We start from the raw sequence: 18,998 nt of genomic DNA on the forward strand, positions 1-18,998 counted from the left end.
GGGTACCATGAACTCTCTACTACTCCCAAGTTGTCATGTGATAGTGTCAGTACCTCTTTTTAGACACTCAAAAAAAAAAAAACTGAAGTACAAAGCCCTTTCAGATGACATTTTACTGTCATTCGTCAAACATTCAATACATGGGAGGAATTAGAAGTAGGGCAGGAGCAATACAGATGCAGTGATTATGCATGACATCCTCCACAAAATATAAAATTAAAAGAATCTAGTGTCTACATACATACAGCCTTTGTAGTTAGCTCTTTATTATCAATTGTTAGAATTTAAGTACAGTCAGTGGCGTGTCCGTTAAGTAGTTGTTCAATAAAGATGGATAGGTTGATCTAAAAATGAAGTTTTACACTTCTCTGTCACTTGGTGGCTTATTGTAGAACTTGTTTCTGACCAGAGCAAAACTGTGTGTGTCAACACACAAGCTATCTCACCTGTAAACCTCACGCATGCCTCAACTCAAAATGATGCCGGCTTTCCAATCTTCTTGCCATCTCTCCTCCACTGGCGTCTTCCAGTGAATATCACCCCTGCACTGCACACTCCCTGGCCTGCTCTGCTGCCAACTCCCACACCACAGCCATGGAAATAGAGGTGGGGGAAGGGTTGGGGGAACACTTTCATGATATCACTTAAGAGTGGTCTCCAAACTGACAAGGGCTCCATCATGACAACCACACTCCAACTGTCAAAGAATACACTTCAGTCGGAAAGAAGCCTGAGTGTGCAAATCTGAGGTTTCGTTTCTTCAGATTACATTTTTAGAAAGACAAAAATAAAACTTCACAAGAGTCGCTGGAAAATGCCTTTCAGGTCTGACTGCCTTTTTAGTTAGTAGCAATCAAATTTTGTTTTAACAAAAGTCATGCATACCTACAAATTGTCAAAGCACCGTCAACATTTATTATTTGCTTTTGCAAATGTAACAAGAGCCATAAAATATTATTTACCTAATCTTCTTAAGTGAAAAAGTCAAATCCTAGGAAAAACACAGTAGGAAGTTCTCCTTTTAGATCCACAATGAGTTTATTTATTAATTCATGCTTTATGTTTAAAATAATTATGAATTTATCAAATTTTACAATGTATAATGAATATTGTAAATAGAAAAATGTTCATATCAGTCTTGTGTCATATTTCTCAGGAAATATTCAAAGTTATAGAAACTATGACTATATGGCTAGCAAGTATAACTTTTAAAAATAGATAATGTATTCTTTAAAATGTTATCCGTTTTTGGAAAATGTCTAAATACTTATTATATACATGTTTATGTGTTTATATAAATTTTACCGACTTAGTCATATATATTTATATCTATATGTATACATATGCACACATATAAAAATTCTTACTATTCAATAACAAAAAGATGAATTCAATTTTAGAATTGAGGAAAAAAATCTTTGATGAACCTTTATCTAAAGAAAGTATACAAAAGTCCTCAACAAGCTTAGCAGTTAGAAGAATACAAATTAAAACCCCAGTTAAGTACCACTGGTTATGGGCACTGCAGTATTCTCCATAATAGCCAATAGATGTAAGCAGCCCAAACGTTTACCAAATCAGTGGGTGAAGGGCTGAGCAGACTGATACACACACACACACACACACACACACGCACGCATACATATACACAATAGAATACTACTTAAACATAGAAGTAGCTTCGCAAACCACAATATAAAGGAGTAGTGGTGCATACCAAATGGAAGAAGCTAAACAAGGGGCTATGTGTATATTTCACATATGCAGAACATTCAGAAGAGGTAAATCCCAAAAGGCAGAATTTATATTGGTGGTTGTCAAAGAGTTTGGAGGGAGAGGGGCTGAAACACTGCCTGCAGGATGTGAGTTTTTATTTTGGGATGGTGTGAGCTGGCAGATGGCAGAGGTGTTGGTTAAAAGTGGTAAATCCACTGCTCTACTCGCTCTCAAGGTAGAATTGTTATGCAAATCTCACCTAGGCAATTTAATAAGCTATGTTTTATATTATCTCAATCTTCAGCATAAACAGTCCACAAGAACTTCCAGGTCATCTCTTTACAGCAGAGAGTCTGCTGTAGGCGGAAGTGTATTCTGCATAGTCCCTGGGTATTTGGCTCTTTAATGCTACGGAGATACCAATTTTGATCCATTCTTCTTGCCAGTATACAAACAACAAACAAGCAAGCAAGCAGAAACCACTTTCCTTTACAATAAGAGAAGTTAAGGTTTAAGTTCTTCTTACTTTAACCATACCTCTGCTTAGAGCGGTGATTCCCAATCTTCCTAATGCTAAGAACCTTTAATATGGTTCTTCATGTTGTGGAGACGCCCAACCATAAAATTATTTCATACCTATTTCATAACTCTAATTTTGTTACTATTATGAACCATAATATTAATATCTGATATGCAGGGTATCTGATATGTGACTCCCAAAGGAGTCATGACCCACAGGTTGAGAACCACTGATATAAAGCTAAGAGGAAACTAAAAATCACTCCGATTTCCTTTTATCTCACAACCACGTTTCATACTCTCCGAGCAGTCAGAGTAATTGAGCCTGGCAGGTAATAGAAACTCACTTCAGATCTCTGCTCCCCACCACTCTTCCAAAGAGACTTTTGCACACCCAACCTCGTCCTGCCCCTAACCGTCACTGTCTTCAGTCTAGAACACAGAAACCAGAACCTCAATCCTAGGTGCTTCTAAAGCCCTCCTTGAAATCTTCAGCTATTGAAGACAGAAACATCAATTAAATAATCTACCAAACACTGTGATTCAGTAACTGAAAACAAAGCTTCCTCTGTCTCCTGGGAAAGGATTTGGAATTTTCTTAGAAAGGTGAACCTTGAGTAAGCACATAACCTAAAATTTCTGCTTCTAGTTATTTGCACAAAATAATTAAAGATATATCCACGCCAGATCTTGTCCACAAATGTTCAAAATGGCTTAATTCATAATAGCTAAAAAGTAGAAGCAAATCAAATGCTTATCAAACGAGAAATAAGGATGTGAAACACCATATTATGCATACACTGGTCTATTATTCAGCCATAAAAAAATGAATTGCTGGCTCCTGCTACAATGATGAACCTTAAGGCAAAAGATGTCAGACATTATCGGATACTTGGTATCAGTTCTAGTAGTGTGGAATGTGAAGAGAAATCTAACATATAACGACAGTATAGACTGGTCAAAGGCCCCGAGAGAGAACAAGAAAGCAGATGCCGAAGAGCACGAGCCTGCTTCTTTGAATAGTAACCATGTTCTGAGGGCAGAGTGGCCAGACAATTCTCTGAGTGTTCTCAGAAACACCAAATCGCACTTCCCTGTAGCCACTGTGTAACACTTTAAGATCTTGCACTTGGCTATCTGACATCTGTGAGTGGATTTAGACCTAGAATAGATTGTAAGCAGCTGAAAGTCAACACCGAATAAATGGCAGCTATTTCTATTCCTAGGGATTTGCTTCTCATTCATCAACCGAAAGAAAAAGGTTGCCCTAAGTCAGTGGGAGCATTTCACATTCCACTCAAATTATTACCATTTAAAAGACCTGGCCTACATCTGAGTGTCTATTTTAATTCAGGTGAAAAACAAAAATAAATTCAGCAAACCTGTTGTCTTGGTGTTGTGTGTTGACCTCTAGAATGAATATTAATATTCATTAATATTAATATCAAAATGTAATATTATATTTTGCAACAAAATGTTCATTCTATCCTGCTTTCAAATTTATCATTTTTAATTTAATATTTTAATCAATGACAACTGTTCTATATGATACAGTTATTGAGGACAATAAAATGTTAGATCAGATTTCTACGTGAAACGATCAATTCAGATATTCAGTGCAGCATCTTGAAGCTATGGCAAAGGGGTCCAGAAAGACATGTTGGAGTCGTAGTTGTTGGTTTCGTATTGGGTGTGCTTATGGGAAAGGATGCTGATGAGCACAGAGCAGACAGGGAAGAAAGCAGAAGAGCTTCTCCTCAACTTTAGGAAGAGCCGACAGTCCATATCCCATTGTGGTCTATCAGAAGGATTTTGACTAAAATGGAAAGGGATTCTTATTGAGACAGGAGTGAGAGGTCAGCCTCTATGTTTCCAGCAACACAGTAGCAAAGAAGGGTCCTTCCAAGGGACCCATCAGCCAACAACGGTTAGGACTTCAGTCCTAGATGTGACGTTGACCACAGAACAAATGACTTCCATAGTTCTTTATGAAATGAAAACATACAAAACCATTTCCAGGTTTGAAAAAAATAAAATAACTAAATGATAAACTGAACTCAAATAAACAGAAGCTCTATTTAAAATCAGGCAAGGGGGCTATGACTTTATACAATGCCCTCCATCGTTTTATCGCTCGGCGGCACCAGAAAGCTGGACCCATCTTCACAATCCATCTGATTACATGTGACTTGGCGACGCTGAGCAAGTCCCAGGCGGGGGCAAAGCTGATTACAAAGCGCAATGAATAGACAACAGTGTTGATGACTTCATTTTATATGTTCGCATGCATGCTTTTAGTATTCAGATCTCAAATGTTACATTTTCTAATGGCTGAAGTTACTTCCTTTCCAAGAAGACTTTGAAAATGACAATGTTTTAATTGGTTCACATTAGAGACTCTGAGAAGCTTGAAGAGGAAAAAAAATCTTTCCAGATGAGCAAGAGGTTGGATAAATGTAATGACATATGGTTTGTTTTTTTTTATAGCTACAATATGCAAAAAATAGTAGCAGCATAGCACATGTATTCAATGAGATATATGTATTTATACACATAAACATATATTCTGCTTATACATTATGAAATAAGGTTCTTTTGTACAAATGTGATCTTTTTTGTTTTCTTTCTCTTTCTTGTTCCCTTTAGGAATAAAAATAACAACTGAAACTTAGAACGATTTTAAACATCTCATTATACAGGGTATCTTACAAAAGATAAAATCAACGACTGCTAAAGCCATGATGCCACACGGTCCCCTGCACGGATGGTAAGTAAGTTGTCTACAGGGTCTCAGAGCCTCAGGGCAAGAAACTGTCCATCCATCTTATTAGGGAGCCTCCCATCCTCCACAGGCATCCTCCAAATCTGTCCAGATGGACGATCATGAATTGATTCTTAAATATCTCTCAGGAAGGGTATTCTCACATCCTCTGGCTCACTTGGAAACCCCCTGGAAACCCTTTTCTTGCTGTTTCTTCATCCCTTAGTCCACTAGGCCACTCATGAAGATATGAAGGGCAGGCATCTGACCATGATATTCTACAAACTGATTTTAAAATTTTTCATTGTTTTTATATAACCTTCAACCTTTTCTTCAATCTTCAAATTTAAAAGAAAGTCAATTGACATAAATATTTCTCTCAAATATCGCACATACTCTTTTTAATCGTTGAATCTTATTTTGACAAAACCCTTCCTATAGAAAAGAGAATTCTTACCCATATATGGTTTCTTTGCCACCAGGTGCCTAGGAAGGCCATGCATTTTACCTCATTTCTGCTCAGTAACTGAGAGAGCAAGCTCTCAACTCCCAAAACAATTGGTGTATTGGTGCTTATGTCTCACTCCTAACAAGCAGCTATCATAGTTTTATTTTAACTGCTTGGTATGGAAAATGTCATGCATATGCTATGTAAGTAGATCCACATAATACATTCCATATGTTCATCACTCATCTGAACATTACCAGTGTTGCCTGAGATGTCATCTACGCTTCCACCTAACCCTTACACACCGTTGTGTGTGTGTGTGTGTGTGTGTGTGTGTGTGTGTGTGTGTGTGTAAAACTTACAAAACTTAAAATCGCTAACTTTGGCCTGGATCTTTTGACATTTATTGCAATAAAGAATTTTTCTTCTTATCAGAAAGTTCTATTCAAGATAACATCTCTTAATCTCTTCCAAGAAATTATGAAGCTCGGGCCCTTAATAAAACTTCAGTTTTGAACCAGGTGGTTGTGGCACACACCTTTAACCCCAGGACTCAGGAGGCAGAGACAGGCTGATCTCAGTGAGTTCAAGGCCAGCCTGGTCTACAAAGTGAGTTCCAGGACAGGCTTCAAAGCTACAGAGAAACCCTGTCTCGAAAAACCAAAATAAATAAATAAAGCATAAACTGTTTGTTGCCTGTGTTTGAACTTGCATGTCTGGATCCACACAGGATGGCACTGACGTTTGTATGTTCAGCCTCTTTTCCTGTGTACATTGTCTATGTAATTGATCTACGTTGCTATGTGTAAACATTGTTGGTGCCTTGCTTTTGAATAGTATTCAACTAGATGAATTTATGTCACAATTTATCAATTATTTCTCTTGCTAATGGATCTTTCGATTATTTTAATTAATAACTAAGATAAATAAAACTTCTTTCAACATTTACTACAAGCCTTCCTCTTCCTAATATGGTTGTACTATTACTCCTTGTAGGCTGAATTTTATTGTTGTTTTGTGTAACAGTTTGAACCAAATAGTCAAAGAATAATAACTGTCATGTAATGAGATGATTTCTTCATGCCCTACCGCTAACTACTGTACAGCCCCACACTGTATCCTACAGACAGGTGAACTTTCATCAGTAGCTCATAGGTTCCTCCAGCTTTCATGCAATTATGAGTAAATAAACTTGTATTTGTTCTCCTTGTAACATAAAAAAATGGAGTCTGATATGTCGTTACTCAATGCTTCTGTCTGTTTCAGTTAACAATCTCTCTTGGAGTCTTTTGCATTGATAAACAGAGACCACCTGCACTGTTTGTCGACGATGCTATATGGATGGTTCCTCAGATAATTGCTAACATGTTGTGATTTATGCAAAATACAGCAGTCGGGCCTTCCACACATCATTACAAGTATATGTGGCATCGGTTGTGCGATTAAACTTCAAAATGGTGCTTTAATCTTGCTGGGTCAGGGTTTTTAGGTATTGATAACTTTTTAAGCATTAAACCTCCTCCCCCAAAGGGGGGGGGGCATAACACATTGTATTCTGCAAGCAATACGCTATATCCCTCCTTCCTGTAGCCTCGCTGCCAGAATGCATTATGGACCATTCCCAAATATTTAAATCTCAATATCCTCAGGAGCTGTCGAAAATCAATGCACAGCAACCTCACACCCCACATGACTTCTGGCCAAAGCGAAGTCCTCAGCAGGACAAGCTATATAATTTATACAAAGTCAAAGTGTGGAGCCTTGTTAATAAGACTCTCAAGACAGTAATACAAAGGAAGTAAGACAAGCATTGGGCCTTCTAACCATGTGGGTTTGTGTACCTGCATAGATTGAAAAAACATGGAAGATGTCCTTATTCTAAGCCTTAGAAAAAATAATACTAAAATTTCACTAATTATGTACCCTGTTTTACCTTAAACACGGATGTAAAAATCTTTCATTACATTTCATAAAATAACCATTTATTTTATTACAGATAACTAAAACCAACCAACCTTCCAGGTAGGCAAATCATATCTATCAAGCAGAATGCTACAGGCAACCAAAGGTCTCCATGTTACCACCAATAGAACAATTCTAGGCAGAACCCTCCCTAACACAGAGTTACTCTGCTTCAAGACAAACTTTTAAATATTAGTCTTAGGCATTCATATCTACTTCTTTTCTTTCCCAACATCTAAATATTTCAACAACTGCAATGATGGGAACTGAAGTCAAAGTAGAGACTGATGTTAAAGCTACCATTGGATCTGCACACTCAAATTGAGTTTAACAATTGTCTTAGCACTTACATTGTCTCGTAACAAAATGCCTTTTAAGAAGCTGATTTGATCCTCCTAGCACATCAGGGAAGAGAAGTGTACTGTACAGAACGCCCCTGAATTATCATAAGACTTATCTTCATGGTGTTCATGGTGTCCTTACCTCCATGAGCCAAGATTAGTAGGTTGGAGGTAGAGTTAGAGAAATTTTCCTTGGGAAAAAAAAAAACTGGGACAATTACTTCTAACATAACAGAAGGTAAATAAGGTACAAAGAAGAGAAGCACTTTGTGGTGAGCTATCAAGAGGTTTTAGCAAGATTCTGGTGCTATAATTATGGCTTTTAGACATCTTAGACATCCTCTGCAGAACTCCCTGCTATGAGTGCTTCACAAACTGATAGTATCTGCAGAGGGAGAAGAGAGAGAGAAACTGGGAGAAGAGGAAATGAGGAGGAAAATGGACAACAGGATAAAAGGAGTGACACATTTAATAAAGGTGCGGCTGTCGTGCACCTGAAGGCCGTAGCCATAAAGAGCAATTTCATCCGTGCTAAACCGTCCCACACGTTTAAGCTCATCATTACATTTGGGTTACTTCTGCTGGACCTTGAGCTGGATGCCCTTCTCTGCTCTTTCACCCCACCTGCTGGTTCTGCCAAGAGCTGGTTCAGCCAGCAGCACCAATGAGAGAGTGAGAGGGACGATTTATTCAGCTGTGCTTTTCAGCTTCACCTGCCTGTAGGTTTCCTTAGGGGCCTTGATAAAATGTAGATCTGATTCTGCAAATCAGATCTGGGCCATGACATTCTTGCATTTTTAATAGGGTCTCATATATGTTGATATTTGGACCTCACTCTAGGTACCAGGGCTGTGCATCATCAATAGTGACTGGCACAAAACCCCTCAGTAAGGTCTCCCAACTAACTAACTAACATGGAACCTGATACCTATTTCTGAATGTATACCGACATCCACCAGTTAATTTAATGTACTTACTGAAGAATTAAGTTCATTCAGCGTATTTCTTCAGTTGCGTTAATGGTCTGTTTCCATGTAAGTCATCAAGCATGGAGCTGACACATTTGGACACTGAGATCTAGCTGGCAAATGCTATGATGATATTGTCATGTAGAATATGAGTTTCACTTTAGAGAAATGCTTAACCACTGTTGTCTTCTTCCAAGTCAGCAATAGAGTCACAAAGAGAATGTGTGGCTTGACCAAGGTCACACAGCTTATTGATGATAGCAGAAGGAAAAATCTTTTTATAATTGCAGGAGTTTCATGCTGTCTGTTAGTACATCCTGGTTATTTTCCATTTTCTATCCTTCTGTTGAAATGACCAGAATTGTATCTGCTGTATACTATAATTAGTAAGGCCCTATATACATATCGGAAGTTGGAAACTGTAACAGCCTGCAACCCATCTCAAAAGTTTCCCTCACATATCTTTCTTTTGTATTCTATTGTCCCACCCCTTCTCAATAAAACTAGATTAAAAACCTTTAGCCTCATGTACCTTGGATATTCTCATTTTGCATTCTCCTGTGTCTCATTAATATGGTGCTCATTACATTTTAATTGACATGTTAAAAGTCCCCACACAAAGAACACAAATTTATTCCATATAATGTGGACGAGAGGTTTATTGATACACGTATGCTGGTGAGTTATTTGTTTGCCTAGATGAATGATCAATCCGTTATTCAGGAACTCGTGATGGCCAAATAGCAAACCAAAGGACTACAAGACCCTCAAATGAGACTCGGCTTATTTGACGTCAAAATTCACTTCAGTGAACGTAAGTGGTTTTTCATGCCGGACGGAGATTGGAGGGTAGATTTCCAAACTGCCCTTTCCATTCCCAAACAGAATGGCACAAGAGTAAATAAAATGTTTCCGGGTCCCTGAGGTTTCAACCCAGTATCAGCCGGGGAAGGCAGATGAGCAAAGCGAGTGGGCGAGTGAAATCATTTGAACAAAACCCCATTACTTACAGATGAGAAATTTATATTGTCAGCACAATATCTGCGAGGCTAAACAGCCCGGAGAATATATAAAAGCACGGCACCCTGGTGCAGAAGTGCAGAGCTTGGGCACAGAACACCTCCAAAGTTCCCAAGTAGCTTCCCTTCGTCGGCACCTGCTCTCAGCTCAGATACACAAGGTAAGAGGCGTACTGCGCGGCTGTGAAGTGAAGCCTGTTTGGAGGGAGCTGGGCAGCTAAGTATTTTTAAGTATTATGAATGAAAATATTGCCTTTTCATTTTTTACCTTATTGATAGGAATATGAAGGACACAATTTAGATAAAAATGCTATTGACTAGACTTATACCTACTTTGACGTAATGAATCCGCAAATTACTTAGAGAAATAATGTAGGCATAAAATAGAAAGACATAGATAAAAGACATAAAAGACAAAGATTCAGACCAATGCACTTGTAACAATGAGAACAGCATATTCAAATAAGTAAACACTCTGAAAAATAAATACTTTTTCCTTGGATTTGATAGATGCACGCACTACTTTGAACAGAAGGGGCTTTTTAATTTCGCAAGGAAAGTATGCATTAGGAGACCAAAACAGCAATTTCTTTATCAATTAAAAGCTCTTGTTTTCCAAAAGAAGACATTCGATATCATCTTTTAAATATCCAAATTTCTAATAAGCATTTCAAAATATCAAGGTCTATGCATCAACCCTTGCAAATAAATGCGGGTATCCTTAGTGCAGAGAACAAGCATCCTCCATGACAGGGGATTTCTTCATAGGAGTTATAAACTAGCAGCTATTTACAACATATTGAGGACCAATAGTTGTAAAATAAAATCCAAAGTAGCTACATCTGGAATGGAATCTTGTACATCTCTTTAGGAAAACAAATCAGATATTCTGAAGTCCCTATTTGACTTCAGAAACAAAAAGCTCCTGTTCAAAAATGCCAGCAACAATCAGCCATCAAGCAGAGGGTGTTTGAACACACTCTAGGGGCTCCTTATTAAAGGGGACAAGGAAGGAGAAAGTATTTTGTATCCTGCAACACCGCTATATTCTAGGAAAGTAATATGATCTTTTCTCTCCTACAAATAGATTATATTTTCTAAGGTTTTTTTGATAGGGGGTAGCACTGTATAGTCTCCTTTTGATCCTGATTGGAAAATTGTGGTAGTTTTCTTTGCTTTTTTCAAAAATATCATATTCTCTCTTTATACTAGCAAAAAGAGGAGGGAGGTAAATGCAGATTCCTTACTGAATAAAATTTTGATGTTAAAATAATATGTTTAATCCTCAACAAAATATTAAACTGACTAATTAATCATATTATGTCTCCTCACAATTTTGTTGACTTTCAAAAAGTGAGCTATACCAAGAAAATTCTTTGGGTTGCATCAGAAGACATACATTCTCACAGTGTTACCTGCTCTAAGTCTGCCCCTGATAAACATGACCAGGGTCATCACCGGAAAACCTTCAGGGACTTTGGGTTGAAGGTCTTCTCTAGGACTCATTTGGCATTGTTCAGAGGCTTTCCAAACCTGTTATAATCCTAAAGGGAAGTGCTTGCTTTAACTCTTCAATATTATAAAAATATGTGACCAGTGAGAGGTATTATCAAAAACATTACCTGAAAATAGAACAAGCTTGTAAAAATTGGCCAACTGGTTAAGCTAAAGCAATGAAATGTGCCAAAGTCATCTGATGCTGATGATCAAGAAGCATGAATGCCTACTTTCTGTTACGTGGCTTTCTCTGATTGGCCAGTTCATCTATGAGGGATTTTTTTTTTTTTTTATTTCAGAACATTACCACTGCAGGTATGACATTCTCTGTTTTACTGCCAAAGACAGATAGTAAATATGGCTGAGGTGCTAAAGAAAAGATTGATGTTCTAAAGTGATAATATTTGTAAAAATCCTTATTCCTAACCAAATGTCATTTGCTAAAAATACTCATTTAATTTATTTATGGAGAAGCATAATGAAACTTGGGCTGAAATTCCCACTTCTCGAAAATAAAACGCTGGAGTTCGAAAGTGGCAGAGAACAGCCTTGACACATAGTGGACTTGAGGTTTCAACTCAGAAAACAGAAGAGCTTACTCCATAGAGGCATCCTGATTCACATTCATGTGAATCTCCATCCTCATCATCACACACTTGGTATCTTTTGGCTTCATGAGTTATCTGTTTTTGACAAACAGACAAGAAACCAGGTGTATGCTACAGATAGACCTATAGTGTCATTAGTGGGAAATGTCATTTCCCAGACTGAGCCTAATTACCAGATAACCCAGGGACTTCTGGGACTTCAAAAGCAAGCATTAATTTTCCCTAGGATACAAATCTTTAATTTCTTAGTTGTGATTGTTCAAGTTGCCAGGAGCATTAGTTCTTATTGCAAATTGCTTGTCTTTAAAATGATTTTTTTTTCCCTTTAATTTAGAACAGGTCAAAGCACCCTAAAATACCTCAAATCTGTTGGCCGCTTTATAATTACAAAGTCTAGACCAAGTTACACTATTTAAAATATAAATGAATAATACATCTGAACCGACAGCTGGTATGCCAAGTTGTAGCCCGAGGCAGCTTTAAGATGGTTGAAATGCAGTAAATGTAAATGCTTGGAAGTGAAGGACGATTAATTGAAAGCCAGACTGATAGTGAAGGGGGTGGTGTGTCGGATAAGGTGCCACTCAGGCTAACCATATGCAGCGCATCATCCTCAGAGGGTATTTGAAATGTTTATTGTGGACACTTTTTTATTTCAAGTCTGGAAGCCAGCCTTCTAAACATTAACAGAACTGTCCTACATTAATGAAAAAGCCTAATAGTAGAACATATCCTTTGTGTGATTTTTTTTTTTTTTTTTTTTTTGCTTATCAAAATTCATGGAGAGATATATTCTACTTGAAGTTAAGGTGGAATTGAAACTATAGGCAGAATAAAATTGGCAGGATAACCTCTTTCTGTGGATAATCTTTACTTAGTCAAAACTGAACTCATCTGAACTGCCTGCTCCTCTGTCATTCCCCTATTCCCTACCCTGTGCTCCAACAGGCAGGAAAAAAAAAATGAAGAACATTTACATTGTGGCTGGATTTTTTATAATGCTGGTGCAAGGCAGCTGGCAGCATTCCCTTCGGGACACGGAGGAGAAACCCAGGTACTCACCTGTAGACTCGACCTAGCCTTCAATATGGTTAGAACAAAGTTTAGAGAACTGAGGTTGGTGAGGAGGGTCTCAATTGTTCAGAGGTATGACCTCCCTGCACAGTTTTGAAATACTGAAGGCACCGTGATAAGAAAAGGCGGGTTTTTCTCGAATACAGAGGAGAGTGAGTGTTCGTCATGAAAATGGGAAACTATAGTCCTTTGGAGTCTTCAGGAGGTTTTGCAAGCACTCATTGCTCACACACGACAAACTAAATTGTTTTAAATATTTCAGCGCAAGCTCCTCTTTTATGTCTTTGAAACTAATATCAGTCTTTGCTAATTGTAAAAAGCATACATGTCTAAAATGCAAAATGTTAAAATTATGCAAAATTTTTAAGTATTCAAATTTCTACTATCCAAAAAAACAATTCAGAATATATAAAACTGTTGTGTTGTTTTCTTGGATTTTAAAAAACTTTTAAAATAAATCTTTAATTAAAATAGCATTATATATCAGTTTCTCCCCACACTTTCCCCAAGTCCCTCCCCTCTACCTGTTACAAACTATAAAAATATCCCTCAGTTTATATGGCCATAAGTCATGGTTTCCTCTTGGAATTATATTGTTAACTTTCTCTTTTATTATAATATTTGTTACATATATTATATATAATAGTTGAATACTTCTTTTCACTTCATAAATATATGATATTTATCTGGCTGTTCATTTTCTATTGGTCATTTAAGAAGTCTTAAAATTTGCCCATGAAGGAAATTACAAGTTAGGAGTTTCCACACGCACTTTGTCCCATATTTCTTAATACTTTCTGGGGTGATAACAATATATCTCTGGCAATGGGATTATTGCCTCAAAGGGTTTGAGTGAGTTTAAACCAGAGTTACAGAATGATCTTGCTGATTTGCCTTCCAGAAGAGTTCTGGAAGTTCATGCCATTTCCCATAACCAGTAGAGAAATATTTTATCCTCTCTAATATTTAGTAATTTTAATTCAATGAGTAAAAATAGTATATCATTTGTGGTTATTACACTGATATTCCTGTATATTTACCATGCCAACTAGTTACATAGGAATATCCACCAGGAATTTTCAAACTAGCAGATGGTGTTTTTTTGTCCCTTTCTCCAATCTTTAGCTATCGTATAACTAAGTAATTGAGCTATTTTTTTAACATTAGTATGTGCAAGACAAAATTGGGGGCAAAGATCTGCTGCCCAAACAAATGATTTCAGAGTCTTAAACTTTTAAAATATTCAAGTCACTGCTCTCCTCTGTCATATTAGCATAATCATGAGTAGATTAATTAGTTGAAAAGATTTGTTTCATCCTGTTTGAGAAACCTGTTGTTAGAATTCAAAACAAGAATCTTCCAATAAACTAAAGCTGTCCCCATAAGCTACTGAAGTCCCTCTAGGAACCCTCTCAGGTCCCTTAGAATCTAAGGTGTCTGTAGAAGCACCAACCTCACTACTGCAAAGGGCCTTCTAGTTGGCAGTGAGGGAGCCTTTCAATAAGCCTGCTTGTAGAGTATATACTCAGGGAGTATTTACCCTTTGGTCTTTGCTCCTGGACTATTATTTATGTTGCTTAACCATGGCTGCTTGCAGATCATTCCCAGCTTCCCAGACAGACCCGCTGCAGGACCCTGACCAGATAAATGAGGACAAGCGCCATTCACAGGGTACGTTCACCAGTGACTACAGCAAATACCTGGACTCCCGCCGTGCCCAAGATTTTGTGCAGTGGCTGATGAACACCAAGAGGAACAGGTAAGAGTCTAAACCTGTTCCCCATATTGTAGACAAATGCATATCAAGAAGTTCTCCTAACTCTGAGGTTATCATGCTCATCAAATAGGCTTATTCAATTTGGATGATTTCGAGGTTAGGGGTACTACCCTTTATTACAACTCTCATGATTCGCTTCTTCAGTTTCCTTATCTCCACACCAAAATAACATAGACATTTTTATCATCACAAACAAACACTAGTCGTAGCAATATTTCTTCTCATCTATTTTACCTTCAAATTGGAAACTAACTTTTGGGAACCTGCTAGGTTGGAAATTTAATTCTTACTTAAAGTTAGAGCAAATTCAATGTGCCTTTGTGGGGTTCAAGCCAATGACTATGATCACATTAAGATTATCCCGTAGCTGAGTTGATCATTGGTAAAGTATGAAAATAGATGCATTCTTTCTCTTGTAAAATAAAATCCAAGACACGCATTTAAAATTACAGCCTAGCTAGTCACAGAGCATAAAGAGAGAAGGCAGCAAACAGGAACACAAACCCATCATAAGGCATACATTTTAATGTTGGATTTTGTTTGAGGAGTGTTGGGGGCTTTGCTACTCCTAGGCTACTGAAGAAAATTATCCACAAGAGTTTCACAGAGATGGTGGAATTTCACAATTTCTTTGGAGGATGGCCCACTTGGGAAAGGGAGTTATGCATACCAAGTAGCTGAAGAAATCTAAAAACCAGGAAAAGGACATGGATGTTTCTGGGTGGGATGAAAGGGGAGGAAAAGGGAATGAGAAGAGGTGACGGTGCATATATAACCTTAAAGCAGAGAGTCCAGCAGCAATGAAGATGGCCATAGTGGTCAGAGCATGCTTGGGGGGCTACTGAGTCCCTGCCAATGATTATAGGTAAGGTATCTGAACTATGAGAAAACACAAATTTATAGAGTTGAAAACAATTGTTCTCATCCTCATAGTGGGGATCTGACCTCATAATGGGAATGATGCAACACGTAAAAATAACACAAGGCCACCTATAACCTCGGCTGTCCATCTACGATGAACCTTCCAAGGGCAATGCACGGCCAGCAAGCAGTTCCTTCTGGCTCCCCCGGGTCCCTGCACACAGTGACAGGGAATAAAATCATACCTCCACTCCTTTCCTACTGGTTCATGTATTTTCTTTAATTCGTTATCAAATAGTTATTATCATAATGATTCAAAACCATCCCTTGTTTTCCCTTAAATCTGTTCACTAACTCTGACTGATGTTCATTACTAACAAGTTCCTAATCTGGTTTTAAGTTGCATCGCCTAGTGGACAGCCTACCTGCTCTGAGGATAAAGCAAAACCTAAAGGAAGCTTTAACAACCAATGGCGTGAGGAAGCAGAGAGGGTAGAGATGACACCCTGGAAAAGGGAGGACCTTTTTAGCCCCTCATTAGACTTTTCCCACTAATTTTCTATCCAGATCATTGATGCAATAATCATCTAGCCATCCCCACCTCCCAAACTCCTCAGCCAGCTCGCCATTCACTCGTGAGCCTGAAGTTCCCAGCGCTCCTCAGGGAGGACCACACTGCCGAGGAGACAGAGCTTCAATCTGACTTCCACATTTCTTTCAGGAACAACATTGCCAAACGTCATGATGAGTTTGAGAGGCATGCTGAAGGGACCTTTACCAGCGATGTGAGCTCTTACTTGGAAGGCCAGGCAGCAAAGGAATTCATTGCTTGGCTAGTGAAAGGCAGAGGACGGCGAGAGTGAGTCTCGGGTTTTTTTCCTGATGCCTTTCCTTAATGTAGAAATTTGGGAGGGGAAGGCTGGAGAGATGGCTCAGAGGTTAAGAGCATTGCCTGCTCTTCCAAAGGTCCTGAGTTCAATTCCCGGCAACCACATGGTGGCTCACAACCATCTGTAATGAGGTCTGGTGCCCTCTTCTGGCCTGCAGGCATACACACAGACAGAATATTGTATACGTAATAAATAAATAAATAAATAAATAAATAAATAAATAAATAAATATTTTTTTAAAAAAAGAAAGAAATTGTGGGGGGGAGCTATCCCGTGAAAATTTTTTAAAAAATTGTACTGAAAACTTAAGAACATTTCAATATTTAATAAAATGGTCATAGTCTGACTTGGAATTCCATATTTGTTCAACTAATATTCATGTGTTGGTAAATACTAAAACATGTAGAGACATTGACCACATCTAAACATGTATTTAGCTTTTATAGGGCCGTCATATAGATAGCCATGCAATGTTCAAGGTGAAAAATGAGAGCAAGTTCGCTAGCTACGTGCTTAGCCCTTAAACATACATACTGTTGAAGCATTTCATTTTCCTGTGACCATTTTGATTTGCATTTGAAGTGGAAGCGGGAGAAAGTTTATGTTCAACTCTGATTTTTCAGCAGAATTAAAACATGCTTGCTGAGAAAGATTAACATGGGAAGGAGGCTGATGTGTAAGCACTGACCACCATGTCTCCGCACCCAATGGTGCATCTTGATGGATATCCATCAATCTGTAACAGATTCCACGGTGGCAAATGAGTCCCCAGACCAAATACAACCACAGGCAAAGTTTTAATCCCTTACTTCTACATTTTGCGAGGCTGCTTTCACAGTCACTGGTTCTACGTGGCCCAAGGCATTTGTGTTGAATCAGAGAAATGACGAGTCTACACAATGGCGTCTGTGTTGCCAACTAGTGAAACTACCTAAGGCAACCCTGAATTGTTGAAAAGGGGCATGAAGCTACATAAGCTTGCTTTCAGGTCCAAAGTATAAAACCTTCTATCTTTCAAGGCTCTCCGCTTTGTGTGGGCTTGTATGAGGGATTTTTAATCAAAGCCCTCAAATACAACTCTCACACTTCACCAATGATCAGCAATCCACAAGGATTTGCTTGAGGTAATCAAGCACTGACGTCAACCCCCCCTCTTCTTAGCTTCCCAGAAGAAGTCACCATTGTAGAAGAACTCGGCCGCAGACATGCCGACGGCTCCTTCTCTGATGAGATGAACACTATTCTCGATAATCTTGCCACCAGAGACTTTATCAACTGGCTGATTCAGACCAAAATCACTGACAAGTAAGCGTTTTTCAGTTCATCCTGAAGTGTATCAAAACTTTCATAAATGGAGGTTACACAGCCATTAGCTGTTCTGGAGTGCAGAAGTATCTTGTGTAATCCATATGATGAACACTGAAGTCACTTAAGAGTACCATCCTATTTAACTTTCCCTTGAAGTTTCTATTCACTTTTACGTTCACAAAACATTCTCTGGGTGACTGTGAAAAACAAAGCACCAGCAACCTCAATATGAATGAGATATGGAGAAGAATGAAGTCATTACATATTAATACCGCATTAAGATGTTAGAAGTTTAGCACTCTGGAAAATGTTATTATATGTGGCATTGTTTATTTAGTTTAAAAGCCCAGCTGTGTGCCAGGATGTAGCTTAGTGGGTACAGGGCTTGCCAAGCATATGCAGAGTCCTCGACTCAGTTTCCAGCATTGAGAAAGAAAAAAAAATAAAGAAAGAAATAGATAAAGGCACAATAAAAAAATCAAATCAAAATGTTATTTATTGGTAAATCTTAATTTTCATAATTATTTATGAATAATGTCTTGGTATAGTTTTAAAGAATTCTTAAATGAAATTGAATTCAAGTAAAAATGTTGAGGAATTTATTGGTAAAGAGATGGCTAAACAATTTTTTATTAAATGACATTGAATTATCTCCTGAATAAATTAATTACAGCATCTGGTTATTATAATTATTCTAATCAACTTCTTCTATTTTTTCCATAGGAAATAAGTATGTCACCTTTCACAAGCATCTTCACTACATCTCCAGCCAGCCACCTGGGATGTAGGTTTTAAGTTCTATATGTTTAAGAGCTATATTCTGAAGCTGTATTGCTTTACATGTGGGTGAAGACACTTCCCTTTAGCATTGTGTAGCTAAGAGATTGTAAATGAAATAAAGTATTTCCAGGACGTTGATAAAATAACAACTTTACAATAAGAAAGTGCTGGGTTCTCATATTTTCTTCTCGTTTGAAAGTCCCCACCTGTTCATGTGTAGCCGCGAGATTTCTCTTGTGTGATATAAATCATGACAGTCACAACACCTGCATTGTAACAACAGAAGACATGACAACCTGGTGGCCACACTGGTGAACCTGGAGAGAGAACTTCTTCCTTGAGTCTCTGATCGTAAATGCACTCAGCTTTCAATGTATCAAGGATAGATTTAAATAAAAAATCCCATCCTTTACTGTCGTCTCCTTTCTAAGTCCCTCCTTCCAAGCCCCCATTCCTACTCAGCTGGTGA

The 18,998-nt window shown here is 38.0% G+C and overlaps 1 protein-coding gene across 1 annotated transcript; it reads left to right on the forward strand.

The window, feature by feature from the left end:
- Window positions 1-12,801: 12,801 nt before the first annotated feature.
- On the forward strand, window positions 12,802-17,750 carry Gcg (glucagon). Its single transcript, XM_038338219.1, has 4 exons — window positions 12,802-12,893; window positions 14,511-14,672; window positions 16,273-16,410; window positions 17,603-17,750. The coding sequence occupies exons 1-4, from the start codon at window positions 12,802-12,804 to the stop codon at window positions 17,748-17,750; spliced, it is 540 nt and encodes a 179-aa protein (XP_038194147.1).
- The last annotated feature ends 1,248 nt before the right edge of the window (window positions 17,751-18,998 follow it).

The sequence above is a fragment of the Arvicola amphibius genome, chromosome 7 (genome assembly GCF_903992535.2).
Source record: "Arvicola amphibius chromosome 7, mArvAmp1.2, whole genome shotgun sequence".
Classification (NCBI taxonomy): domain Eukaryota; kingdom Metazoa; phylum Chordata; class Mammalia; order Rodentia; family Cricetidae; genus Arvicola; species Arvicola amphibius.

Excerpts from the sequence above, each read along its gene's own strand:
- Gcg (XM_038338219.1), top strand. The coding sequence starts at position 12,802 with ATGAAGAACATTTACATTGTGGCTGGATTTTTTATAATGCTGGTGCAA. Across the intron at positions 12,894-14,510 it reads GACACGGAGGAGAAACCCAG|ATCATTCCCAGCTTCCCAGA; the intron begins GTACTCACCTGT and ends GGCTGCTTGCAG. Across the intron at positions 14,673-16,272 it reads ATGAACACCAAGAGGAACAG|GAACAACATTGCCAAACGTC; the intron begins GTAAGAGTCTAA and ends CATTTCTTTCAG.